This window comes from Hippocampus bargibanti, linkage group LG10, assembly GCF_051943395.1.
Source record: "Hippocampus bargibanti isolate YZ-2025 linkage group LG10, ASM5194339v1, whole genome shotgun sequence".
Lineage (NCBI taxonomy): Eukaryota > Metazoa > Chordata > Actinopteri > Syngnathiformes > Syngnathidae > Hippocampus > Hippocampus bargibanti.
This window is the reverse complement of record NC_142743.1, coordinates 11860009-11887906: the sequence shown is the minus strand read 5'-3', so window position 1 is coordinate 11887906 and position 27898 is coordinate 11860009. Positions and strand designations below refer to the sequence as shown.

At 43.0% G+C, this 27898-nt stretch overlaps 1 protein-coding gene across 12 annotated transcripts in view; it reads right to left on the bottom strand.

Moving 5' to 3' along the window:
* The window catches only part of sh3gl2a (SH3 domain containing GRB2 like 2a, endophilin A1), a 29451-nt gene extending 1553 nt beyond the window's left edge, over window positions 1–27898 (bottom strand). The window contains exons 1-13 of one of the 12 annotated variants that reach the window (XM_089006866.1): window positions 27704–27898; window positions 12137–12205; window positions 11960–12032; window positions 10907–11050; window positions 6626–6759; window positions 6389–6547; window positions 4372–4475; window positions 4098–4216; window positions 3030–3044; window positions 2862–2873; window positions 2640–2651; window positions 1610–1621; window positions 1–190 (exon numbers count right to left, since the gene is read on the bottom strand). The exon at window positions 1–190 is cut by the window's left edge and continues 1553 nt beyond it. In XM_089006866.1, coding sequence (XP_088862992.1) covers window positions 1–190; window positions 1610–1621; window positions 2640–2651; window positions 2862–2873; window positions 3030–3044; window positions 4098–4216; window positions 4372–4475; window positions 6389–6547; window positions 6626–6759; window positions 10907–11050; window positions 11960–12032; window positions 12137–12205; window positions 27704–27748 — 1088 coding nt within the window. In that variant the 5' untranslated portion in view covers window positions 27749–27898. Of the gene's footprint in view, window positions 191–1609; window positions 1622–2639; window positions 2874–3029; window positions 3045–4097; window positions 4217–4371; window positions 4476–6388; window positions 6548–6625; window positions 6760–7501; window positions 9828–10300; window positions 10864–10906; window positions 11051–11959; window positions 12033–12136; window positions 12206–27703 lie in introns of those variants that run through there. The other 11 variants (XM_089006863.1, XM_089006867.1, XM_089006868.1 and 8 more) reach the window with 11 other exon arrangements.

Here is a 27898-nt window from a genome sequence, read left to right as displayed (position 1 = left end):
GGCAGGGGCACCAGGATATCCACGTAGTTGATGGGGAAAAAGCCAGAGTTGCCGTGCAGCATCCCCTCGTACCAGTTGTCGTCGATCTTGTTGGTCAGGGTGATAATATCGCCCTCCTTGAAGCCCAGCTCGCCTTCGTTCTCCGGGTCAAAGTCGTACAGGGCGCGGCAGCACGGCTGGTCCATGGGAGCTGGGGGGAAAAAATGTTGGGATAGAAAAATGACGCTCAGAAAATCGTTGGGTTAAGAGTAACCCGAGATGGGTTACTTGAGAGTAACCCGAGATGTGTTACTTACGAAAAAGGGCAACCGACGTCACTTTTTTGTTTTTTAACTGACATCAGAAAAACGTTTTATAGCATCTAAAATACCCAAAACACGAAGTATGATATTTTTAGTAAAATGCAAAACACCAATAAAAATGACTTAAAGTGTCCAAAATCTGCAAAAAAATTGAGCTGCGAATTGGGCATTTTCACAAAGTCCCGCCCCCAGTTCGTGACGTCACGCTAAGACGTCTTGCATTGCTGGAGAATCAAAACAATGAATGAAACTTCAGATTCGGAGAAGATGCTTTCTTGTTACACATCCAGTTATGAATATGATTCAAATAGTCCTGATGAGCAAAGCATACTGTTTGCAATCAATTAAAGAATTTATTCCGTGTTATTTTGAGGCAAACGGGCGAGGGGGGGGGGATGTCTCACCCAAAAAGGGGCAAGAAAATGGCCACCGAGCTGTGAGGAATGAATCAGCCCGTTTCCACAGGCTGATAAATTCTTTTCATGGAGCTTGGCCTCCCTCTGCTGGCGGTTTTTGGATGTAACATCAAGGTTTTCGGATAAACAGAAGTGCAAAATAAATTGACGTGATGAAGAACTGCTACAATGTGTCTTTTTGTCGGTCAAGGGGGGGGTCCTTTCATGACGTAACGTGAGGACTCGTCACCAACTCAAAAACAAGTCTTCCTGAATGTTCAGCGAGAGTCTTAAAAGGTAAAATATAGCTATATGTGGTGCAATCTTATTAAAATACGCCCAGTAGAAGTCATTTGAAGCCATTTTACAAATTATGGACACAACTTGTCCAGCGACGTCGGTTGTCCTTTAAGAGTAATCTATCTTGGGTTACTCAAGAGTAACCCATATTGGGTGAATGAGTTCCAACCTTTTGAGTAGTCCAAGAAGGACTGCGCCAATGCTGGGCTATTTATACATGCACTCTAAATACAAAAAGTAAACCAGAATTTGGACCAATTAAGCCTTTTTATACAAGCATAACCCAATAAATTAATATTTTACAAAGATGAATCAAATTGACCCAAGCAGCCCATTGGTAATTTTTTAGTGACCCACATTAATGACTGAAAGCGACTGAGACATCGAGGGATCAAGTTCTAAGAATATGGCTGTGTAGTCTCCAAACAATTGGGTCAAAAACGAACCAACTCCGACATGGGTCAACTTGGGGAACCAACGTTTTGGGCCAGATGAATAATCAACAAAAGGACCTTAAAAGTCGGGCTGTTTTGTGTTATTGTTGACCCCTAATGGTTTTAGAGTGCGGTTTGACACCACAAAACATTTCGACTGCCATGAGGCGGAGCTCACCTGGTGACCGAGCTGAAGGCAGGAAGAGAGGAAACAGGTCGCGCCACAAGAGAGCGAGAAAAAAAAAGACAAAGAAAGAAAGAAAAAAAATCCCTCAACAAGATTTTCATCATTGGAAGGAGACGCGCGGCCGTTCAGGAGAGGCGCCGTTTGACATTTTGGGGCATCACAAGCGGAGCTGCTAAGCGATACCGAATCAGTGAAAGAGAAACAACACAGATAAAAGTGAAAATACAGAGTGACCAAGAAGGAATGAATGGAGGTCAGGGGAGAAATGAGGAATAATGTCCAAAACAGAAATGAATCAAAAGAGAAAATGGAAACAAAGCAAAATATTACACAAAAAAGCAACAATAAAAAACAAATTCTTCTTTTGAAAACACTTGAAATTAAATGAAATTAAAAAATGATTACCCAGCCCATTAAATTTAGAAAATCAAAACTAACCAATTTTACATATGCTCTGACATTTTATGACCACAAATGTCTCATTTTTGTCATTTACTGATTCTAGCGATGCATTCAGGGTCCCATAAAAATGGAGGGAAAATAAATGAATGACTTTTGAAAATAAGCATAAAACGAATACAAAAATGATTTTTGCACTAGGCTTCATTATTTTGAAAGTGACATCAAATGTTTTGTGATGAATATTTAAAAAAAATGAAAACTATGATTAATAATATTATTGAAAATAAAATTCTAAATATGAGATAAAAATGAGAATGACAAGAAATAAAGAGACAAACAGAAATGATTTAAACTTTTTCAAATCTCTGAATTATTATTATTATAGTTGTTTTTTTGGGGTGGGGGGGATAAAAGAGGCTCCTTGTGCATTTCCTTGAATGTCAAACTCACGCAAACACACAAAATAAGAAACAAGGAAGAAACCATAGGGTTAGACGGACAAGCAAAGAAGGAAAAAAATAAAAATCAAAACAGCATAGACGAGGCTGGACCGCGGACGGAAAGGAACCTTCACTGCGTTCAAAAGGGAAACATTAACAGACGAATCACCGGTGCTCACCTGGAGATCTTGCTGTGGAGGGGGTGAGGGGGGTGGAAAAGACAACCAAAATGATTACAGCAGAAGCAAATATGGAAGGATGGAGAGATAGATGGGTGGAAAGAATGAACGTCAGTGAGCCGAAGGAGCAAACGTGGGGGCGTCGACTCTCAGAACACAAAAGGTGAGGCAAAAACAATGGAGGAAATGATGAGGCGTACGCAATCTTCAGCTTTGTCTCACCTGGAGACCGGGCTGCAAACGCCAAGTGGCGGCCCAGAAAGATGTCGGGGGGGAAAGAGCGGGGGGGGGGGGGGTCAGTTAGAGTGTCAGAGTGTCAGTTAGTTAGTCAGTTAGAGTGGATGAGGGCGGGGCTTAATTGACACAAGTGGACGGTGGAGGAAGGCTCACCTGGCGACCTCGCCCCTGCACCATTCAAACCCCACCCAAAAAAAAAACAAAAAAAAAAAAAAACAAAAAAAAAAAGAGAGAGAAGAGTTTGTTTGTGAATTGGGCACGTGAAATGGAAGATTTCAAAACAAGCATGCGATATCCACAACATTCCACACAAATTGTGTTGAGTACCATTGTAATATCATGGTAATTACATTGGAACGGCACTGTAACTGCACTGCAACCACAACGTAATTACAACGTAATTACAACGTTACATTGTCATTACATGCAATAATGCTTTAATGAACAAGTGAATAACACCAAAGTAATAATCAAGAAGTAGTATGAGACCGCTGTTCGGTAAGCGCTCGGCATTAATAACAGCTGCTAATCATAAGGGATCACATGTTGAAAGTAGAGGTGGGGTCATCTTCGTGTAATAAACCCTTTCTGAAAAATCCTCAAGACACATTTACATAGAGCATTGCAGTTTGTAATTCCAAATAGGTTCACTCACTGTTTGCCCTTATGAACTCATTCATTGCTGGCCAATGTGCAAACATGTGTCTACTCCAGTGCCGGTTTTTTTGTCATTATCACTCCACTTGTAGGACCCACACAATATTGAGTTTTAGGACCACATAAACATTTGATTCTGCGTAAGAAACGTTAGACTCTCTTCTTTCATCAAGAGTTAATTCCTCGGTTATATGGGTCTGGAGTTATCTGGGTTTGTGTAAAATGCAGTACAAATTGATTTCTATAGCGCTTTAACAACAGCTGAAGATGTAACAAAGCGCCAACATGGACAAAAGGCAAATTCTGCCCCCTTGTGAAAAGGAAAAACATTGCCAGAGGTCCGACCAACCAAAACCTGAACAAATTCGGTAATGGCGCTCAACGTCATGCTTTTCAATTCCGGAATAAATTTGGGAATGGCAGTGAATGAGTTAATCAGTAATCACACAGTCAATAACATCTTCATAAGTCCCGATGACGTGATCCCTATGACTTTTCTCCCAATGGAACATCGGTGTCTATTCTTGGACATGTTTTTTTGGACACAAGAATCTCTGCACTTACCCGGAGAACGAGCGCTATGTATGCCTCCGTTGTGGTTCTCACTGACGGAGGACAAGTCCAGAGTGGTGCGAGGTTTGTGGACGTACTCTTTCCGGGGCTTGTGGGAACAATCCTTTATCCTGGAGACCAGAATGACAAGAAGGACAGCTGGTCACAAAGTCTACAAACAAAGCTAAAAGGGATTGGGACAATGTGGCTGTAGAGTTATCGTTATTTAATTTTGCATGGTGAGGGAAGGGGGGGCGGGGGGGGATGCGTTGAGGGAACCGCTGACCGTTCGTCAATCTTGCTGCACAGCTGCGTGAGGATCTCAGAGGCCCGGCTGTGATATTCCACCTGAGCGTGGACCAACGCAGCCAGCTGGCTCACCTGCTCTATCTGAGGACGCAAAAAAACAAAAAACGTATCGGGTTCATTTAGAATAATAATAATAATGGTAAGAAGAAGAAGAAGAAGAAGAAGAAGAAGAAGAAGAAGAAGAAGAAGAAGAAGAAGAAGAAGAGGGAGAGGAAGAAGAAGAAGAGGGAGAGGAAGAAGAAGAAGAGGAAAAAGAAGAAGAAGAAGAAGAAGAAGAAGAAGAAGAAGAAGAGGAAATTTCATTTATAAGCACCTTTCTCTCAAAAAAACTCATGGTCACTTTATAGTCACATAATACGTTTTTTCGTGGGTGAGCAGCGGCAGCCACACGAGCCAGCGTTCACTCAACACGGAATAACTCAAACACTAGATATTAGACACACTAGATATCAAATAGATAGCTAGCTAAGTAACTAGCTAGATGGTTAGCTAGATTTTTTTTATGACACTCAAACCTCAATGATTGTTTTTTGAGTTCCTCAGGCCTGGATCCGATCGATGCCGGAGTCTTCTCTGAGCTTGTTTTTTACGCCGGCAGAAAATGTGTTAATTTAACTAATTCGCTGTTATTCCCGATTTTATTCGGCAATTGAAAAGCATGACGTGGAGCGCCATTCTTGAAATTGTTCGGGTTGTGTTTTTTTTTCTTTTGGTGGGGTGCGAATTAAGCTGCGGTCAGACCTCTGGCAATGTTTTTCCCTCCCACGAGACGGCAGCATTTGCCCTTTGTACAGCCGCTCCCATTTCAAGCTCAGATAACTCCAGATCCATAGAATTTAGAAATGAACTCTTTGCTCTCTGCTGTTTTTTTAATTGTAATGACTTATTTTCTTTTATTTTTGCTTTATTTTAAGTGTATTTTATTATATATTTTCTCATAGTTGCCCTTTTAACTCATTCACTGCCATTCACAAATGTATTAGGGAATTGAAAATATGATATAGCTAAAGCTAAGCAAGGCCAAGCCAAATCAATTGGGAGGCAAAGTATCGACACAAATGATTCTTTTTATTCGCCGACCGGTCGTAGTTTTGATTAATCATTCAATCGACTCATCAGATTATTTGTTAATGGCAGCATTTTGCGGCTTCTCTTTTATAAACAGTATTAGCTTCCCGGTTGGATTCTTTCAGCTATTAACAAATTAAAAACAAAAAATATATATTTTTTACTTTTCTTCAACTTGGCTTGTTTTAACATCTTTAACTATTTCACTGCCATTCCCGAATTTATTCAGGTTTTGGTTTGTCTTGCGGGGGTGCCGATAAGGCATTGATCAGACTTCTGGCAATGTTTTTCCCTTGCACGAGGGGGCAGGATTTTCCTTTTGCCCATGTTAGCGCTTTGTTACAGTGAAAGCGTTATATAAATCAAGATGTATGGATTGTTTTGTATTTAATACAGCCATCCCCATTTCAAACTCAGATAACTCCAGACACATATAACTTGGGAATTAACTAATTTATTTGGGAATTGAGAAGTATGACGTGGAGCGCCATTCCCGAATTTGTTCGGGTATTGGTTTTTCGTGTAGGGGGTGCTGATAAAGCGCTGGTCAGACCTCTGGCAATGTTTTACCCTTTCCTTGTGGGGGCAGCATTTGCTTTTTGTCCATGTTAGCGCTTTGTTCCAGCTTCAGCTGCTGTTAAAGCGCTAAATAAATCAATGTATTGAATTGTATTTTGTACAGGTGCCCCCATTTCAAGCTCATATTACTCCAGACCCATATAATTTAGAAATTAACTCTTTAAGGTCAAAAATTTCTTACGCTGCATTGAATGTTGATGTTTTCTTAAAACTCAATATTCTGTGGGCCCTCCAATTTGAGTGAAAACGACAAAAACCCTGGCACTGGTGTGGACACATTTTTTTGAACATCGTGTGGCAGTGAATGAGTTCATGGTTTAGTTGTAATTTTACGGCCCGGCGCTTACGTCGCTCTCCAGCAGGTTGAACATGCTGAGCTCGGCGATGTCCTTGGACTCGTCGAACTTCTCCAGCGCTTGCTTGAGCTCTTCGTCTGTCACTTTGCCCTGCCGCTTCTTCTTGTAGTCAAAATCCAGACGCCGGCCTTCCATCTTCTTCAGGTGATGCTGTGAGACACCACGAAAGTCATTTAGCAGTTGTGTGGAAATCCTTGACGATCTAGATAATCAAAAAAGAAACACAACCTGGATCTCCTTGAGGTCTTTCTCGTGAAGGTTCTGCAGCGGGTCGATGAAGTTCTGCTTGACTTCCATGTCCAGAGCATCTTTAACCTCGGCCAGCTCACGCATGCACTCCCCGGCGTCAATCAGAGCCATGCCTGAGGAACATAAAGCAGCGTGAACCTCAGTGGGAACGAAGTGCACCGTAATGGTAACTTTCAAATATTGTTTTATATTATGATTATTATGATTATTTTTTTTAGAAACTAAAAAAAAATTCTACCAGTACACACTTTTCAAGAAAAAAAGGAAAGAAAACACGTGGGGTTTGGGAGAAAAAAAATCTCTAAAAAAAAAAAAAACAAAACAAAACAAACCCCCCAAAAAACCCTCTCAAAAAACATAAAATAAATAAAAAACAGTGAAAATATGAATCTGTCAGTACCAAGCTATTAATATGCCGTAATATGAAAACTTGCATGTCTAGCAACTATGCTTAAGTGAATTGGGAGCTTCATTTAGTTAGGCCATAGCTTCGTCTAATTGTTTGTTGGAAAAAAAAATCTTGTGATATCTGTAGGCAATTAAAAAGGGTGACAATTGCTCGTGGTGTAAACCAACAGAAAAAAAATATGGCAGCATAATTCTACCACAAGATGGCAGCAAATCCCATTATTATCAAAATAAAGCTTCTCGAACAGTTTAAAAATAAAATGGTGGTTTCGCTCCCAGGTATCATCTTTGTATCATCATAATTGAGATAATTTATCGCATGTGAAAAAAAAAAAAATATATATATATATATATATATATATATATATATATATATATATATATATATATATATATATATATATATATCAGAATCAGAATCAGAATCAGAATACCTTTATTCGTCCCGCAATGGGGAAATTTGCAGTCCACAGCAGCAATTGAAGAGGGATGGGGTTGGGGTGGGAGTGAAAGGATAGAAAACAAGATATTCTAAGCATAACAAAATAAAAATGTCAACTGTATACTGTGCAAATGTAGATGTGCAAAAACCGTTCTATAAACAAGACTGTACATAGTGCAGAATCAAGAAATGCATTTAGATATATTGCAACAACCCATATTTACAAGTGTCCAGTTGTTGTTTTTTTTTTTTTTTTTTCACATGTGATCATTGGGAATTGTGAAGCCTGACAGCAGTCGGTAGGAACGAGCGGCGGTACCTCTCCTTCTTGCAGCGCGGGTGTAATAGTCTCTGGCTAAAGGAGCTACCCAGAGCTGTCAGGATGGGCAGGAGGGGGTGGGAGGGGCTGTCCGTCATAGCTTTTAGTTTAGCTAGCGTCCGTCTGTTGCCCACCTCCTCTAGAGAGTCCAGCGAGCAGCCCACGACAGAACTGGCCCGCTTGACAAAGCGCTCCAGTCTTTTTCTGTCCCGGGTGGTGATGCTGCCTGACCAGCAGACAATGCCATAGTGGATGGCTGATGCCACCACAGAGTCATAGAAAGTCTTTAGGAGTGACCCCTGAACTCCAAAAGACCTCAGTTTCCTGAGGAGGAAGAGGCGACTCTGTCCCTTTTTGATTAGGGCATCCGTGTTTGTTGTCCAGTCCAGTTTATTGTTGAGAGTAACACCCAGGTACTTGTAGGAGGTCACCCTCTCAATGTCCGAACCCTGGATGTTCAATGGTGCAGGAGAGGATTGTTTCCTGCAGAAGTCCACCACCAGCTCCTTGGTTTTGCCGGTGTTGATCTGGAGGTGATTCTGCTGGCACCAGTCCACAAAGTCCTTTGTCAGTCCCCTGTACTCCCTATCGTCTCCCTCTGTAATGAGGCCGACAATAGCTGAGTCGTCAGAGAACTTCTGAAGGTGGCAGGTTGGGGTGTTGTAGTTGAAGTCCGAGGTGTAGAGGGTGAAGAGGAATGGAGCCAGGACTGTTCCCTGCGGCGCTCCGGTGCTGCAGAGAAGCCTGTCCGACTCACAGTTCTTTACCCTCACGTACTGTGGCCTGTTTGTGAGGTAGTCTGTAATCCAGGATGTGAGGTGATGGTCGACTCCGGCATGCTGCAGCTTGTCCCCCAGTAGACTTGGCTGGATGGTGTTGAAGGCACTGGAGAAATCGAAGAATGTGATCCTCACCGTGCTCCCAGCATTCTCCAGGTGCAGCAACGCCGTATGGAGGAGGTAGATGATGGCATCCTCCACACCGATGCTGGGCTGGTAGGCAAACTGCAGCGGGTCCAGCGATGAGCTTGCCAGCGGTCGCAGGTGGGCGAGGACGAGTCTCTCCAGCGTCTTCATCAGGTGAGACGTCAGCGCCACCGGTCTGTAGCTGTTGAGCTCTTTGGGGTTGGCAATCTTGGGCACTGGGACCAGGCATGACGTTTTCCACAGCTGTGGAACTCTGCCCAGCTTCAGGCTCAGGTTGAACAAGTGCTGGACAATGTCACACAGCTGGTCGGAGCAGGTCTTGAGGAGTCGGGAACTGATGTCATCCGGACCTGCTGCCTTCCTCACCTGCATCCTCCTCAGTTGGTTCCTCACCTGCGCAGTTGTGACAGACAGGCAGGAACCAGGAGGCAGAGTGGCGGCTGAGGGTGTGGCAACGGTTGGGAGGGCAGATGTTGGTTGTGGAAAGCTGGTCGTGAGAGGGGGCAGGGAGGGTAAGGCCACAGTGAGAGTTGGTGCAGGTGCAGCTACAGGTGAAGTTGACGGTGGGCCGGGGGCGGCTGGCGTCTTGTCAAACCGATTGAAAAAGCGGTTGAGTTCATCTGCCCACTCCTTGTCTTTTTCGTTCAATGTCACTGGGCTTTTGTGGCCTGAGATGTTTTTCAGGCCCTTCCAGACACCAGCGACATTGCTGGCTTGCAGCTGCTCCTCCATTTTCATCCTGTAGGCCTTCTTCCCCTCTCTGATCTTCCTCCTCAGTTGGATCTGCACGGCCTTCAGTTCCTCTCTGTTGCCCGACACAAAAGCCCTTTTCTTCTCCTTCAGGAGGACTTTTATGTCGGGATTAATCCATGGTTTGTTGTTGGCAAAACACCGCACAGTCCTGGTGGGTACGGTGTTTTGTTCACAAAAGTTAATGTAGTCTGTGATGGTGTTGGTGAGTGAGTCAATGTCTTCCCCATGAATCTCAGTAAAGAGCTCCCACCTGGTTGAATCAAAACAGTCCCGCAGAGCTTCTTCAGCTTCTGTGGACCATCTTTTGATTGTGCGGGTCACAGCTGGTTGCCTCTGGACAAGGGGTTTGTACACAGGCTGGAGATAAACCATATTGTGGTCTGCTCTTCCGAGAGGGGGGAGGGGGGAGGGTTTGTATGCATCCTTGGCGTTTGAATAAAATAGGTCCAATATGTTATTGTCTCTGGTGGCACAAGTTACATACTGTGTGAATGTTGGGAGGGAGAATTTCAGGGAAATGTGATTGAAGTCCCCTGAGATAATAAACAAGGCGTTGGGGGACTGGGTTTGCAGCTTGTTTACAACAGATATGAGGGCATCGGAGGCAGCGCCGCCATTTGCCGTAGGGGGAATGTACGTCGTCACGGCTATGACGTGTGAGAATTCCCGTGGCAGGTAATGCGGCCGGAGGCTAACGGCTAGCAGCTCGATGTCCCGAGTGCAAAGTTTTTCCTTCACCGTGATGTGCCCAGGATTGCACCATTTGTCATTCACAAATACAGCAATCCCCCCTCCTTTCTGCTTACCGCTGCCTTCATTTCTGTCCGCTCGTACGAGTTGGAAGCCCTCCAACTCTGCGTGGGCGTCCGGAGTGATTGCCGAAAGCCATGTCTCCGTGACGAGTAGCAAGCTGGCTTCCCGGTACTCCCTCTGATGTCGCGTTAGCGCCGCCAGCTCGTCCATTTTATTTGGGAGCGATCTCACGTTCCCCATGATGACGGACGGGAGAACGTGTCGGTATTTCCTCGTTCTTTTGCGGCGATCTTTCCCGGCCCGACATCCTCGTTTCCTCCTCTTCAATTCATCGGGGATGTCTGGTGCGGCGGCCGCTAGTCCGCTATTAGCCCGCCACGCTAGTAGCTGGTCTCGACTGTAAACAATGAGATTCCGCGTGCGCGTGGATTCCCCGTTCACAGGAGCGATGAAAAAGTAAAAAATAACGGCGATGAGCAAAAGAAAAGATGCCCATCTCCTCTCCGTAGGTTTATGGAACGAGATTAGGCAAAACAAAAACGGAAAAGTAAAGAAGTGAAAAAGTAGACAAGAAAGGGAAAGAGCTGCTGTGGAGGCAGCCACACAGGGGGGCGCCATCTTACATTATATCTATATATATATATATATATACCACTCACCAAAATTGGACTCCTCGCCAAGTTCTCGACCAAAGCGCTGCATGGACTCTCCGAGGATGGCTTCTGTCTGGGTGTATCCGGGTCCTTTCTCCTGACCGCGCATGCGAGACATGGAGTTCATCATGCTCATCTTGGCTCTGGTGGCTGCAAATGAAATAAATAAATACATAAATATATAAATAAAGACATTACAAATAAAAAATAATAAAAATAAAAACATTAAAAATAAATAATCTCAAAAAATAAAAAATGAAAAATACAAATATAATCCAATCAACAAATAAATAAATACATAAATAAGCAAATACATAAACAAAAATAAATGAATACAAACTAAAAAATACTAAATAAAACATAGAAAAACAACAAAATAGATAAATACATAAATGGGAAAAATACAAATACAAATAACAAATACCAACTACCAAAAACAAATAATTAAAAAAAAAAAGAAAAAATAAATAAACACAAAATAAATAAACAAAAAATAAAAAGAAAAAATAAACAAACAAAAAATAAAAATAAAAATAGAAATAAAAAAAAAAATACTAAAAATACAAAATAAAAAAAACAAAAACAAAAAAAATAAAAACAATAATATGGAAAAATGAAAAAGACAAATACAAACAAACAAACAAACAAACAAACAAACAGTTTTATGGTTCTGACTTGTCTGGGTAATTTTGTAGGATTTTAACCAGAATTTTACAACTTGAGAATGGAAGAACGGCTGAGGAAAAAGTCATCTCAAAAGTCATCTCAAACCGATCGATCGTTGCAAACACGTTCCTGTGAACAATTCAGCAGTTTCACTTTTTGACATGACATTTAAGCCAACGTGTCTATCATGAGTAGACCCACAAAAAAATTCTCAACCGGTTATGCCTGACGGACATGAAAATGAAATCTGCCCTTCTGGTTTTAAATGGACATTTGGGGTGATTTTAGCCACGACGGCACAAAAAAAGGAAGATTTAAGTTTGAATTTTTTTAATGCCACAAAACACTAAACTGGAATGATAAAAAGAAACTAAGGATGAGAGGCTCGCTCACCTGGATTGGGCTGCAGATATTCGGTGGTCTTGGTCATGATATCGATGACCGCCCGGGTGGTTGTGTCCACCCTCTGCGCAAGTGAGAAAGAAAGCACCACAAAATTGCCATCATCATTTTCATTTTTGGGGGAAACACGTCATGTTGATGCATTTGATTGACGGCATTCCGTCTCACCTTTTCCATTTCGGTGAAGTCCTCATCGAGCTTGGTTCCCTCGGCTCCGCCCACTTTCTCACTCACTTTCTGAAGAAAGAAACATGCAAACATAGCCAAGGAGGTTATGCACTTACAGTACGTATTTTGTACTAGTAGCGCAACTGCCGTCATGGGAACGTTAATTTGGTGGTCTTGTAAACTTTCACTAAACGGCACAGTGTAGTATGATGATGTCATCAACATTATTTTTCCCCATTCAGTTCATGCCAACAGATGGGGGGGGGGGTAAAGTCTGTCTTAAAAATAAGATTTAAGGCGAGGGCAGATTAGTTGTGAAATGTGAATTTCTTCTCTGACATGATCTCACACGCACACACGCACACACACACACACGCACGCACGCACGCACGCACGCACGCACACGCACGCACACACACGCACGCACACGCACGCACACACACACACACACACACACACACACACACACACACACACACACACACACACACACACACACACACACACACACACACACACACACACACACATTCCTGTTTCAATGTTTTTGTGAGTTCCGGATAACTGCGGATAAGGAGTGAGGACGACTGTTGCTGATAAGTTTAGAGAAGAACTAGTGTTTCATTTGAACACTAAATGTCACCCCATTTCCCACTTCAACTTCTTTAAAAACAAAGAAATAAAAAGTAGGCTTAAAATTGAAATAACAGCAGGAATTAGGTTTCTGAATGGGTACATTCAAAGTCCTCACCGCCGTGGTAAATTTGGTTATATTATCGTTTTACTTTTTGTGGTATGAATGTTTTCCTCTCATTAACCGCACGCACGCACGCACGCACGCACGCACGCACGCACGCACGCACGCACGCACGCACGCACGCACGCACACACACACACACACACACACACACACACACACACACACACACACACACACACACACACACACACACACACACACACACACACACACACACACACAGAGTGAGTAAAAAAGTTGTGTATCCAAGTGAAATGAAAATACATACCAAAAAAATCTTTTTGGGTGAATTTGTGAGGACCGCTCTGAAACTTTAACAGATGCATATATAGACCCTCTAGAAGCCTTTAGAATAAAAATACTTGTGAGGAACGGCCAAAAGGTCCTCACTTGTCAAAAATGTCCTCACTATGTATGGTATAAAATGTTAGTGGTCCTCACAAGACTAGTCATACTAACACGCGCACACACACTGACACTGACACTGCCCTCAGAAGATTCAGTAACATTGCCATGGGTGATTGAAAGATCACTTACTATCGAGACAAAAATGCATTTTAGATTATTTTGAATGATTTTAGTCATATCAGCAAACGGGTCAAAATATGCATAATGAGACCACAATGAGAAACGAGCACTTAATTCGCCAAAGGCAGCGTTTTATAAAGTGTACCTAATGAAGTGGCTGGAGGGAAGGGAGGCGTGCATGAGGAAAGAAAATAATTTGTGCAGCGCGGAGAATGGATGGCGAGGTCATCATGTCAAGGCTGTGACGGCCGTTCGCGCGGCGTAAGACTTCCTGAGGATTTGTCTGCTCTATGAGTCACTTCAGCAAAACACACTCCAGCCGTTGGCGCATCACGACGACTTCTACCATCCACGCTGGTTGCCGTGGAGACTGTTATCTGCCCCTTGCCGGGCTAGCTCGTCAGGTACGCACGATCATCGCCATATTGTCACTTGGTGGAAAGACTCGAGGGACACTAGCCACTCTGCAAATCACCCACTCAAGATGCCCAATATCAGATTTTAAGAAAAGGGGGCACGGCACGTATGGACGGCTCTAATGAGAAGTAGCTTGACAACAAGCGACGGAGCGCAATGTGGCGACTGAGAGCGGTTGAAGACTCTGACAAACAAAGAAAGGCCTCATTATCCCGTCTGGTAATCAGGAAGATATTGTGATCGTGATTTAACACAAGGTTTACAGATGAGAGCTCAACAAAAACAACTATTAACTCATTCACTGCCAGACATGTGCCAAAATGTGTTTGCTCCAGTGCCAGGGTTTTTATCATTATCACTTAAATTCCAGAACCCACAGAATATTGATTGATAGGACTACATAAACATTTTATGCAACATTAGATTCTCTTTTTTCATCAGAAAAAAAAGAGTTAATTCCTAAATTATATGGGACTGGAGTTATATGAGTTTGAAATAAGGGCGGCTGTCCAAAATACAATGCAGTACATATATATTGATTAATATAGCGCTTTAACAACAGTTGAAGCTGGAACAAAGCGTTACATGGACCAAAGGGAAACGCTACCCCCTTGTGGAAAATAAAAAAAATAACCAGAGGCCATGGCCAGCGCTTTATTGGCACCCAAGCATGAAAACACAAATTCATTCAGGTTTTGTTTTTTTATTTTTTTTATATGTATTGCATTGTATTTTGGACAGCGGCCCACATTTCAAGCTCAGATAACTCCAGACGCATATAATTTAGGAATTAACTCTCTTTTTCTGATGAAAGAAGCTGAGGTTTCTAACGCTGCCTTCAGTGTTTGTTGGCCTAAAACTCAATATTCTGTGGGTCCTAGAATTCAAGTGACAATGACAAAAACCCTGGCATTGGAGTGGACACATTTTTGCACATTGTCTGGCAGTGAATGAGTTAAGAATGGTCTAATCCTTCATTTTGGTTGAATGTAATTCCACCCTTGGCAACTAGCATGCGACATACTGTCTTGTTGGACAATGCACATTTGAAAGAAGAAGAAAAACAGGAAGTATTTCAAAATCAGTTCTTGATTTTTGCCGACTATGATCAAACGTCAAATTGTCTATTATCCAGTTTTTTTATACCTATAAAATAACTTATTTTGTACAAAAATCCATTTTTAACTCAAATTATTTTTAACGGTTTTCAGAGATTTCAGGAGTGACTCCAGGTTTTGTCCTTATTTTTGAAGACCATTTTCTAAAAATTGGCTTCACTCACATGGCTCCCAATGTGAGTCTGCACGCCGCACAAACCTGCTCCGCCCCACTCGGAGCTAATCGGAGGCTTCCTACTTTTAAATACACGCACGGTGTGGAAGAGGGCGATTAAAAATGACAAGAGTGATTAGCGAGGCTATGCTGACGGACGAGGTGGCTGCCGGAAGAAAACAGGCAGTCCTTCCCAATTATCTTCAAAAAACTTTTGAGGTTTTGAATGACAATGACATTGTATGATAATAAAAAAAACATTGAAACCATGCATATCCAGAAAGGAAAACAGATTAGCATACTAGCATGCACTGGTACCTAGCGGCTAAACTAAGTCATCAAGACTATTCTGCCCCTAGTAATTGCATTACAATGCAGCACAGTGCCCGCGGTGGTGGAAATAGTTAAAACCACTCAAAACGTTGTGGAGTAGCCATTTTGAAATATAACAGTGGAGAGGTGTGATCACATCCACCCTTTCTTTTGACTTGTTCAGGCACCATCTGTAAGTACGTTTACACCATTATACATTTTACTGTTTTTTTGTGCAAGTTATTTATAAGCCTACATCAATATTTCACCAGTTAAGCATTTCAAATACCATAGAAATGTTGAATGGGCTAGACTAGAGAATAGGACGGTTACATTAATGTAATTTTATATGTATAATTGGAAGCTGTACAACATTTGTATTGTTTTTCTGTTTGTATGCAGTTTTACAAGAAAGACCATAAAAATACTCAACGGTGGATTCTCATCTTGGTGTTTTTTATTGGAAGATTGTTAAACTCGCTGTCTATACACCATGCTCTCATATCTAACATATGGTTTGGGCAGAAGAATGGAATCAAGAGAAATCCATTTGTCCTTTGTAGATCCCCAAGTCCAACGACAACACGTGGACAGGAAGTCAGTTTTTCACATGACGCTAATCCATCCTGACAAGTCAAAAAAGCCATAGTGTTTTCAATATCAAATGTTAGCCGGTGAGGTTTTGGTTGCCCGATTCCGATAAAAGGATGAAAAGTAGCTCAGAGTTAACACCCGCAACTCATAGTGAGAAAGTCAATTGCAAAACCTTCCCACATTGAACCCTTTCGGGGACAATGGTCATTAAAGTGAACAGTTTATCATTTTATCGGATTACAAGGGTTAAACTACAGACTTATTGTACCATATTTGAAGGCAATCTTTTTTAAATGATCAAAATCAACACCACTATGATTTTCCACCGCAGTGTCCCCAAGCCCCACGCTTACAGCACGTTTGTGGCGTGACGCCAAAGCCTACTCTTATGTAACGGCGGTCGTGAGAACAACGCCCTAGAGCCGAGCACTCGCTGCAACGGCGTCCCCGTGGCACTACGTCGGCGGGGATGGGGGGAGGCAACCAGCTGGCACCCGATGTGTGTTTGTATGAGTGGATGGGAAGCACAATGGCGAGAGTGAGGATGAAGATTTTAATCAGAATCAGAATCATCTTTATTGCCAAGTATGTAGAACACACAAGGAATTGGTTTCCGGTAGAACACGCTGCACTAGTATCGTCGTCAAAAAAACTGCTAAGTGGCACTATACAGTTCCATTTTGGCTACTGTTAATTGCACATATATACATTTGGGAACCAATCTTCTGTCATATATTAAAGAGAAAAAATATATATTCTGCATGTCTGATACTTGGTTAAGTAAATAAACATGTGGTGACTTTTGAGTGCATAAAATGTGCTTGTTTGAGTGGCTGGGAAGCAGAATGGCGAGACGGAAGATTTTATTTGTAAATAGGTACATTTGGGGACCACAAATCAGCTTTTATATCCTAAAGACAAAAACATATAGTATTCTGCATTTCTGATATTCGATTGAGTCAATAAATGGACAGCTGTCCATCATGTGGGGACTTTCGAGTCCATAAAATGTGCTAGTTTGAGTGGATGGGACGCACAATGGCGAGAATAATGATGATTTTAATTGTAAATACAGTAAAGTCTCATTATATCGATATTGTCATCGAATCCATCCTGTGTTCTTCCATCACCGTTTGGTTCGGGGCCGCCACAAAAATGGACAAAATCCGACTTCAACGGACAGTTAGGACGGCGGAAAAAATCATTGGCACCGCCCTACCCACTCTCGAGGACTTGCACACTGCAAGAATCCAAACTAGGGCGCGGAAAATCCTACTGGACCCTCCGCACCCTGCCCACCACCTTTTCCAGCTACTCCCCTCAGGCAGGCGCTACCGATCCATGCGCACCAAATCCAGCAGACATTTAAACAGCTTCTTCCCCCAAGCCATTAACTCTTTGAACTCTTTCAACAGTAGCCAAAATGGAACTGTATAGTGCCACTTAGCAGTTTTTTTTGACAACGATACTAGTGCAGCGTGTTCTACCGGAAACAAATTCCTTGTGTGTTCTACATACTTGGCAATAAAGATGATTCTGATTCTGATTCTGGATATATCCATAGTCCCAGTTATATCGATACTATTTCTATGCACGCACGGAGAAAATTACATGCAAACAGGGTCGGATATATCGATAGTCCCGGTTATATCGATATTTTTCGGACTCCCTTGAATATCGATATAACGAGACTTTACTGTATATACATTTGGGAACCACAAATCTGTCATATCCTAAACACAAAAAAATATATTCTGTGTCTGATATTTGGTTGAGTAAATAAATAGACAGCTGTCCATCATGTGGGGACTTTTCAGTGCATAAAAGTCCACGCGAGCGACGGCGGCGATTGTCTCTTTACATTATTTAACATGACAGTCGCGATGCAAATAGACGCCCGGGCCAGCCGGCAAGATGAAAATAAACCGAGCAAGGTGTGTTGACTGCGACTTCCGAGCAGAAACAAGCCGCCAAGATGGCGTTTAGACCTGCGAGAAAGATTCATTATCACGACCGATGAGGATAAATGATCTTCAAGAAAACCATGCAGTCAGGCGCACCGGAGGACATCACGCAACCGTACCCTCATCCCCAGATCAATAAAGACAAGAAAAACAGATTCTTCTTCTCTGCGGAGGTTCGATCACACCGCAACGGTCTTTCGGGAAAATAATAAAAAGCGATGCATCCTGTAGTTTAGTGACCTGATAAGAGGCAAATATAAAAACGCCCTTGCAGTATTTTTGTGTGCTTGAGGTTGGCTTTGTATCATGGATTCAGAAGCGGGTCACCATTTTGACCAATGTCGCCCTCATGGGGTGAGAAAAATTAACGTCATGAAATGAGCTAATCAATTTAATGAATTTAAGTTATGATTGGGCTTCAATTTGGATGCAATCTGTCGGACACATAACGGAGGGGGTCGCAGTCACGGGCGCACGTTTTGCAAAGATTAAGGCCTCGCGGATTCGCAGTCAATAGGATGCAAAATCACCGCGTTGGGATTAATGGAGGAATAATCCCGGTCGGAATCATCCAGTCTGAGGACTGCTGGGTGCTGGGGGAGGGGACGGTCACGGTGGGCACGTGGCAGAACAAATGCCATCATGATTTGTTTTTTTAACTTTCAAAAAGTGCAAAAAGAGGTTGCCTCCACAGAAAAACGAATGAGGGAACAAGCAACAAAGGGCAGAACTTTATTTTAATATCTCAGGTCCTCCGTGATTTGTCACACTAATAGAAATATATGTAACATTTCCTCAAATATTATTTTTTTTATTTACTGTAAATGCAAAACTACTTGACACATGCATAATATATTAATGGAATATAAAATGTGCTTTTATTTGGATCTTAATATCACAACAGTTTATGACTTTATTAAATAACTGGTTAATTATACATAATTTGTCAATAAGACACAACAGAAACACACACACACAATATATATATATATATATATATATATATATATATATATATATATATATATATATATATATATATATATATATATATATATGTGCACTCGCACGCACGAGCACACACACACACACACACACACACTGCCACACACACACACACACACACACACACACACACACACACACACACACACACACACACACACACACACACACACACACACACACACACACACACACACACACACACACACACACACATTATAAATGAAATGTATTATTCTGACTATTTTTACACGTCTGACAGTGAATGAGTTAATTACAGAGGGATTTTGTTTGTAACGAGCCTATTTTTAGCAATGGGGAGTTTGGTGCGCTCACATCATGTATTTTATGTTTGCAGAGTGATGAGGAAGTGAAGATGTGCCTTTCTCTGCTGCTGTCCTCCTCCTTCCTCTGTCTCGCTGCATCAGTATTCAGGCCATGGCGGATGTTTTATTCAGTGCACGGAAAATTTCGAGGTGTCCGCACGTCTGCAGAGAGAAGCAATTTTGAAGCTTGAGGCAATGTTTTTGGGGTGCGTGTTTGGGTTCAATTTTGTTTCCTTAATTAACGACTATAACTCGCCTTGCTACTCAACATGGAGTCTTATTCCTCTTCTTCTTTTCCTTTTCGGCTTTTCCCTTCACGGGTCGCCACAGCGAATCAGTGTCCTTCATCTAAGCCGGTTTTGTGCATCCTCTTCTCTCACACCAGCTCCCTTCATTTCCTCTTTGACCACATCCATAAACCTCCTCTTCGGTCTTCCTCTCGGTCTCCTGCCTGGCAGTTCAAGGCTCAGCATCCTTCCCACGATGTAGTCACTCTCTTTCCTCTGGACATATCCAAACCATTTCATTCTGGCCTCTCTGACTTTCTCTGCAAAGCCTCTAATATGAGTTGTCCCTCTAATGTACTCATTCCTGATCCTATCCAACCTGGTCACTCAGAAAGAAAACCTCGACATCGTCAGCTCTGCTACCTGTCTTTTCTTGAGCGGCACTGTCTCCAGTCCAAACATCATGGCTAGTCTCACCACGGTTTTATACACTTTTCCTTTCATCCTAGCTGAAACCCTTCTATCACACATTACACCTGACATTTTTCTCCAGCCGCTCCGACAGCACACCTCACAACTGTCCTACAGTCATGATACATGTCTTGCACCGCTCTGACATACTTTTCCGTCACTCCAGATTTCCTCATGCAATGCCACAGCTCTTCTCTGGGCACCCTGTCATACGCTTTCTCCAGATCTACAAAGACACAATGCAATTCCTTCTGACCTTCTCTGGACTTCTCTATCAGCATTCTTAAAGCAAGCACTGCATCTGTCTGACTCTTTTTTTGGCATGAAGCCATACTGCTGCTCACAAATGTTCACTTCTGCTCTTAGTCTAGCTTCAACTACTCTTTCCCAGAGTTTCATTGTATGGCTCATCAACTTTATTCCTCTGTAGTTAGTACAACTCTGCACATCTCCTTTGTTCTTAAAAATGGGCACGAGTACACTTTGTCTCCATTCTTCAGGCATCTGTTCACCATCTAAGATCTTGTTGAATAACCCAGTCAGGAACACCACCGCCACCTCTCCAAGATACTTCCATACCTCAACATGGTGTCTTATTGTATTTCTTTTATCTGTTTTGCCCCACAGCTCTCAATAACCGCTCCTCGTATTCCGTCTCCATTCTGATGAAAACAACAAAAAAAAAAGGCTCGACAGATGCACGACGTGATGACTGGTCAAAATGCAGACATTATATAATCCATCTCAGCAGGGGGGGTGTTTTGCTACTTTCTATTGACTGAAAATGACCTCGCAAGGGTGTGGAGGTTGACCGCCATGCATTGAAAAGTTGCCACCGACAACCTGAGGTCGCTGGTGTCATTCGGTCCTCTTGATTGGCTTGGTTGAAGGGCACCGCCGTAAATGGCGAGATGCGATTATGCACGCGCGGCGTTTACGGCTTCGAGACCTTGCGGGTGTGTTTGGGCAGAATTGAGGTGGGCCACTTGAAGGGTCATTTTGGCCATTTCAGTCTTCTATACGGCACGGATGAGTGAAGCTAAATTGTAAAAAAAAAAAAAAAAAAAAAAAAAAAAATAGCTGTCGATTTTATATAGTATATATATATGTGTGTGTGTGTGTGTGTGTGTGTGTGTGTGTGTGTGTGTGTGTGTGTGTGTGTGTGTGTGTGTGTGTGTGTGTGTGTGTGTGTGTGAATGAGAGGAATCCAAGTGCAAGAGTCATGCTACAGGGAGAAGAGATAAAGAAGGTGGAGGATTTTAAGTACTTGGGGTCAACTGTCCAGAGCAATGGAGAGTGTGGAAAAGAGGTGAAGAAGCATGTCCAGGCAGGCTGGAGCGGCTGGAGAAAAATGTCAGGTGTGATGTGTGATAGAAGGGTTTCAGCTAGGATGAAAGGAAAAGTGTATAAAACAGTGGTCAGACCAGCCATGATGTTTGGACTGGAGACAGTGCCGCTCAAGAAAAGACAGGAAGCAGAGCTGGAGGTAGCAGAGCTGAAGATGTTGAGGTTTTCTTTGGGAGTGACCAGGTTGGATAGGATCAGGAATGAGTACATTAGAGGGACAACTCATATTAGAGGCTTTGGAGAGAAAGTCACAGAGGCCAGACTGAGATGGTTTGGACATGTCCAGAGGAGAGAGAGTGACTATATCGGGAGAAGGATGCTGGAGACCGAGAGGAAGACCGAAGAGGAGGTTTATGGATGTGGTCAAAGAGGACATGAAGGTAGCTGGTGTGAGGGAAGAGGATGCACAAAACCGGGATAGATGGAGGACATTGATTCGCTGTGGCGACCCCTGAGGGGAAAAGCCGAAAGGAAAAGAAAAGCCGAAAGGAAAAGAAAGAAGATATATATATATATATATATATATATATATATATATATATATATATATATATATATATATATCCCTTTTTCCATGTTAGCGCTTTGTTCTAGTTTCAGCTATTGCATTGTATTTTGGACAGCCGCCCCCATTTCAAGCTCATATAACTCCAGACCCATATAATTTAGGAATTACCTTTTTTTCTGATGAAGGAGTCTGAGGGTTCTTACGCTGCATTGAATGTTTATGTAGTCCTAAAAGTCAATATTCTGTGGGTCCTGCAATTTGAGTGAAACTGACAAAAGCCCTGGCACCGGAGTGGATACATTTTTGCACATCGTCTGGCAATGAATTAGCTAAAATATTTGGACGATCGCAAAAGGAAAAACTGAAGTGAGAGGAGTGAAAATTTTCAGTGCAAGTGGCTCATGCGGGTGCGGAGCAACATCAGCTTTTCATTCAAAATGTATATCCAGATGAGTGTTTCACTGAATACACAATTCCTGACATACGTAGACTCTGAAAAAAAAAACCACATCTGAAGAGCAAATCCCAGAAAAGGAATGCAAAGTCGGCCATTTTGCTTTGCAATGCTCATTTCAAAAACTGAGCTGTACAAAAAATAGAAATGACTTTCATTTTTTTTGGTTAAAATGTAACTCACAGAAGACTAATGGTCATGTCTGTCATGGGTGGACACACCAAAAAAAAAAAAAAAAAGACACAAAGTATCTCGTTTTGGTTTGGCATGAGAAAATGTATTTTTTTTTTATTTCGCCTCAGGAACCACCCCCTTCGCTCCTTCCTGACCCCCCCGCCCCTTCATCGCCTCCCCCTCTTGTCCTACCTCCATCTGCTCTCCTCCCAGCTAGATGGACTTTTCTCTGTACCGCAGTGCTCCTCGCCGAGCATCCAAGCGTCGTGAGTCACCCACTTGCAATCTGCCCCCCCCAAACACCCATTTACCTTTCTGCTATTCCACTTCCACTCACAATCACTCTTAATGGATGAATGTAAGGCTTCAAGCGATGCCATCTTTCAGCAACCGTGGACACGCACACGCACACGCACACGCGCACACGCACACGCGCACGCGCACACGCACACGCACACGCACACACACACGCACACACACACACTCCCAGAGAATGATTGTGTATTAGCATGCCGCTCACACAATATTCGACACACACACCATATTCCGCCGAGGAAAATAAAGGATTACAGTTGCACACTGCGCTGAAAAACTATCGCTCAATGCAAAAACACACACTCACACACACATTAGAGGGAAGTCAGGAGTTTTCTCGGCGAGCAACATCTGCTTTGCAACGAGGAAACCAATCGCTCCAAAACAAGAAGCTTTCACACATATTTGTTAGCACGCTTCATTTTCAAAATGACTGTGATGTCCTTCAGTCCCCAAGAGAGAAAAAGAGACATCATTTGCCTGGCTTAAATCTGCTCACGTGACTTAACGCAAAGCTACCAAGCTAGTTAGCGACTAGCAGACGCGCGGTGGCTAAGGTCAGTGCAGCAGTTTTTCGGACGGGCCATCTGCCCCCCCCCTACCCGCCTGGTGAGGCGTAAGCCAATTTCCGCGTTAGACGGCAAGATGCGTGGGTGGGGGGGAAGCATGGATAGATCATAAAAAGTTCAGAAACATTCATTCGTCACAATTTTCCACAGAATTTGTCTTCGTTAGGGTTACGGGCGCGGCCTTATACGTCAATAGCGAAGACCATTGGCGGCCATCGAATCTAGATTCAGTAAACATTTTTAGCTTTTGTTTCAATAACAAGAATGTTATTTTCATTTTAGTCTGAGCGGCATTCCCAAATTTGTTTGGGTTTTGGTTTTTCTCGTGGGGGGTGCTGATAAAGCGCTGGTCAAACCTTTGGCAATGTTTTTCCTTTCCACGAGCGGGCAGCTTTTTTTGTACGTTAACGCTCTGTTACAGCTTCAGCTGTTGTTAAAGCACTAAATAAATCAATATGTATTCTAGTGTATTTTGTACAGTTGCCCCCTATTTCAAGCTCAGATAACTCCAGACCGATATAGCTTAGCAATTAACTCTTTCTCTGATGAAAGAAGAGAGTGCAAGGTTTCTTACGCTAAGTTTCTGTAGTCCTAAATCTCAATATTCTGTGGGTCTTGCAATTTGAGTGAAAATGACAAAAACCCTGGCACTGGAGTGGACACGTTATTGCACATCGCCAGGCAGTGAATGAGTTATCTTTCAATGGAGGCGAGTTTGGATAAGAGATGAGTGAAAATGCTCTTCTCACACTTGAGGTGAACTGTACACCCCCCCACAGTGGCGCAGATGGCCCAATTGCAGTTCCGCCGGGCCACACCCCTCCACTGAGCCCTCATGTTTGAGGATTGAACTTTGATAATTATCATGTCAAAGTTATGAAATGATGATGACCAAATATTGCTGCTGTCCACCAAGGCAAAACAACCTGAATGGCAAAGACCAAGCCGGACGTTCCATTTGATTAGCCAACATGCAATAAAGTACAAATGAAGCATCGCTACTAATCAATCATCACTACTATTAATAGGGGTCAAAACGCCGTCTCAAGTCAGATGATGTTAGACGGCAAGGGAGTAATGAGCCATGAGTGCAGATATGCATCTGATCCGCCTAAGCCTGCCGACGTATTACTTCATCTCTTGACCATCACAGACCGGTCCCCCGTGTGTATGTACGCACGTGTGCATGTGTGTGTGTGTGTGTGTGTGTGTGTGTGTGTGTGTTTCAGATTACAAGGCCAAGGCAGGAGAACTGGGAGGTGCAGAAAGAATCTTCAGCCTTATTCGGGTTCACTGGGCAGATCCATGGCTAGATAGATGACAAATGGAATAAAGCTAGCTGATAGCAATGGATAGAGTGCTCGCTAGCTTGCTAAATTGCTCGCGAGGTGGCTAGAATGATCGCTAGGTGGCTAGATTGATCGCTAGATTGCTCACTAGCTGGCTAGATTGCTTGCTAGCTAGCTAGATTGCTCACTAGCTGGCTAGATTGCTCACTAGCTGGCTAAATTGCTCGCTAGGTGGCGAGATTGCATGCTAGATGGCTAGATTGCTCGCTAGATGGCTAGATTGCTCGCTAGCTAGGTTGCTCACTAGGTGTCTAGATTGCACGCTAGATGGCTAGTTTGCTCGCTATATGGCTAGATTGCTCGCTACATGGCTCGCTAGATAGAATGCTCACGAGCTCGATTGCTCGCTAGCTCAATAGCTCGATAGGCAAATTGCTAAATAGCTAAATTGCTAGACAAACAGAAAATGACCATGAGAGACGGGGGTGTATATGAAAGAGGGGAAGTAAAATAAAATAACCAGGACAAGTTGCGTTAGTGGGGCGGCCCGGTAATCGAGTGGTTAGCACACTGGCTTCACAGTGCAGAGGTCGCCGGTTCGCGTCCCGGTCCGGCCTCCCTGTGTGGAGTTTGCATGTTCTTCCCGGACCCGCGTGGGTTTTCTCCGGGTCCTCCGGTTTCCTCCCACACTCCAAAAACATGCATGGCAGGCAGATTGACCACTCCAAATTGCCCCTAGGTGTGAGTGTGAGAGTGACTGTTGTATGTCTTTGTGTGCCCTGCGATTGGCTGGCAACCAATTCAGGGTGTCCCCCGCCTCGTGCCCGAAGACAGCTGAGATAGGCTCCAGCAACCCCCGCGACCCTAATGAGGAATAAGCGGTACGGAAAATGAGATGAGATGAGAAGTTGCGTTAGTGTGCACACCCCTCACTTAACATGGACGAGGCCGAATTAGGAATTAACCCATCACATCAAAACCTCTCTCATTACAAATGCTCTTTGTCTTGACATTTAACGAGTGATTTGGGGATTTTTCTATTCCTAATGTATCACTTTTTGAATAATTGTCAGATCATGATTAAAGGTTTTCCCGGTAGAATTACGAATAAAGATTTCCGACGGTGAATGTGTGACTGGGAATAAAAGAGGATATTGCTGAAACTCAGCGCCTCATACAATTACAGCCGGGCGCACAAGGTCATTTTCACAAACACACACCCACACACACACACACACACACTCACACCAGAAGCGCCGCCAATGGACGACAATCAAACAATCAAACTCCAATCACTTGACCTGGGTCCAGCGTGGTGAAAGGAGCCGATGACGAATAAATTCACAATTGCATCGTTTTTTTGTTGGTTTTTTTTACCTATCTATTGAACAGATCACATCATTCAACCGCTTCCAGTAACATTGTTTTGTGCTATTGGGTTGAAATGATTTACACAAGCCTCTCAGTGAGGAATAAACAACAACACAAATGACTCACAAGCAGACAAGAGCGCTAACAAGATCGCAATTTTGCAAATTAAGGTCTGACCTTTGGCAAGTGTCGTCGTGGTCGTTGTGTTTTTGAACATCGTTGTCAAGGAAGTGATGAAATGTTACATTATGACATGTCGGCAAACAGCTAAATTGAATCAAGGTGATAAGTGGAAGTTTTAGACATTCTGTAAAGGTTAAATTGCAGAAAAATGAGATGTTTCCTGTCAAACTAAACTAATGATGAACCACATTAACTTTCTTCTTCAGAAGTCCACTAATTGAATACTAACTCACAAAGAAAAAACACCACCGGTGGACTAAATCATCCAGCATCGACATCACAGAAGTGAGGACAGGGTAATTGAACAAAGACGGTGAAGCAAAACACCTAGATGGACCATATAAATTCCTAGCGTTCCTAAATAAACACTCAATACAGAGTTAGAAACCTTAGACTCTCTTCTTTCATCAGAAAAAAAGTTAATTCCTAAATGATATGGGTCTGGAGTTATATAAGCTTGAAAGGGGGGCAGCTGTCCAAAATGCAATGGTTAATATAATGGTTAATATAGCGCTTTAACAACAGCTGAAGCTGGAACAAAGCACTAACATGGAAAAAAGAGAAATGATGCCCCCTTGTGGAAAAAGAAAAAAACACATTCGTAATAAATTTGTGAATGAGTTAATGAATAGTTTTCAAATTTGATGCAAAAAAATAATGACTGTTATTGTGGTTGAGATGCGACAATTTGAAATTTTGGTTGAGAATAGCAAGCATCATGTAACTTCACAACTTTGATTTGCTTTCGCGGGCCAGATTTGGCCCTTGACTTTGACACCAGTGGTGTAATCTATCTCTATTATACTGCCCCTAGTGGCCACGGTATATAAGAATAACAGAATGAAATCTTGTGACAAAAACGGATTCATTATTCAGGTTCTATTTCGCTATGTTACAGCGATGGCGTCAAGATTTTTTTTGTCTCCACGGGCCAAAGGAATGAAAGGGTGCGGGAGGGGTTGAGGCATATGTGGGTAAAGATGATCTGCGTTGGATTCCACGCAAATACGATTAATTACTCTTAGGTGTACCTAATTAAGTGTCCCACGCCAAAAATGCTTAGGGGGCGCTCAGGTCATGTCGTGCCGCAGCGGAGAGGAGAGGATTTCCGGCCAGTCGCACTTAACGATTGCATAACACCTCCATCGTGGAGAGTGAGTGTGTGTGTGTGTGTGTGTGCGTTTGCGCGTGCACCCTAATAAAAACAAGGGGGGGGGGGGGGACGACATTAACCGGCTGCCTCTACGCGCCTAGCCACGTCACGTGACGCAGAATGTCATCTGAAGGGTAGGATGGAAGGCTGTTATGCGTCGGAAAGGTTGGAAATTCCAATGAAACAAACCACTCGAGGTGAGGTGCTGCTGCAGCATCAGCAACCCCATCACCACACCCTCACATACACATCAATAATAAATCAAAATACATTTTTTATAAAACGTAATTCAAAACAGCGCGACATTCCAGAGGACGTCTCCACTTACCTGAGTGGCTTTGTGGAATTGCTTTTTGAGGCCCGCTACAGACATGCTGGCAGACGGCAGAGACGGCTCAGTGTTTGAAAATTAATAATAATTAATAATACGGATGAGAACGCACGGTTTGGGTTCGAGTGTGTGCTGGCTGCAGAGCGATATCCTCGATACGTCTTCACTTTGCGGGGGTCTCGATAGGCTCTC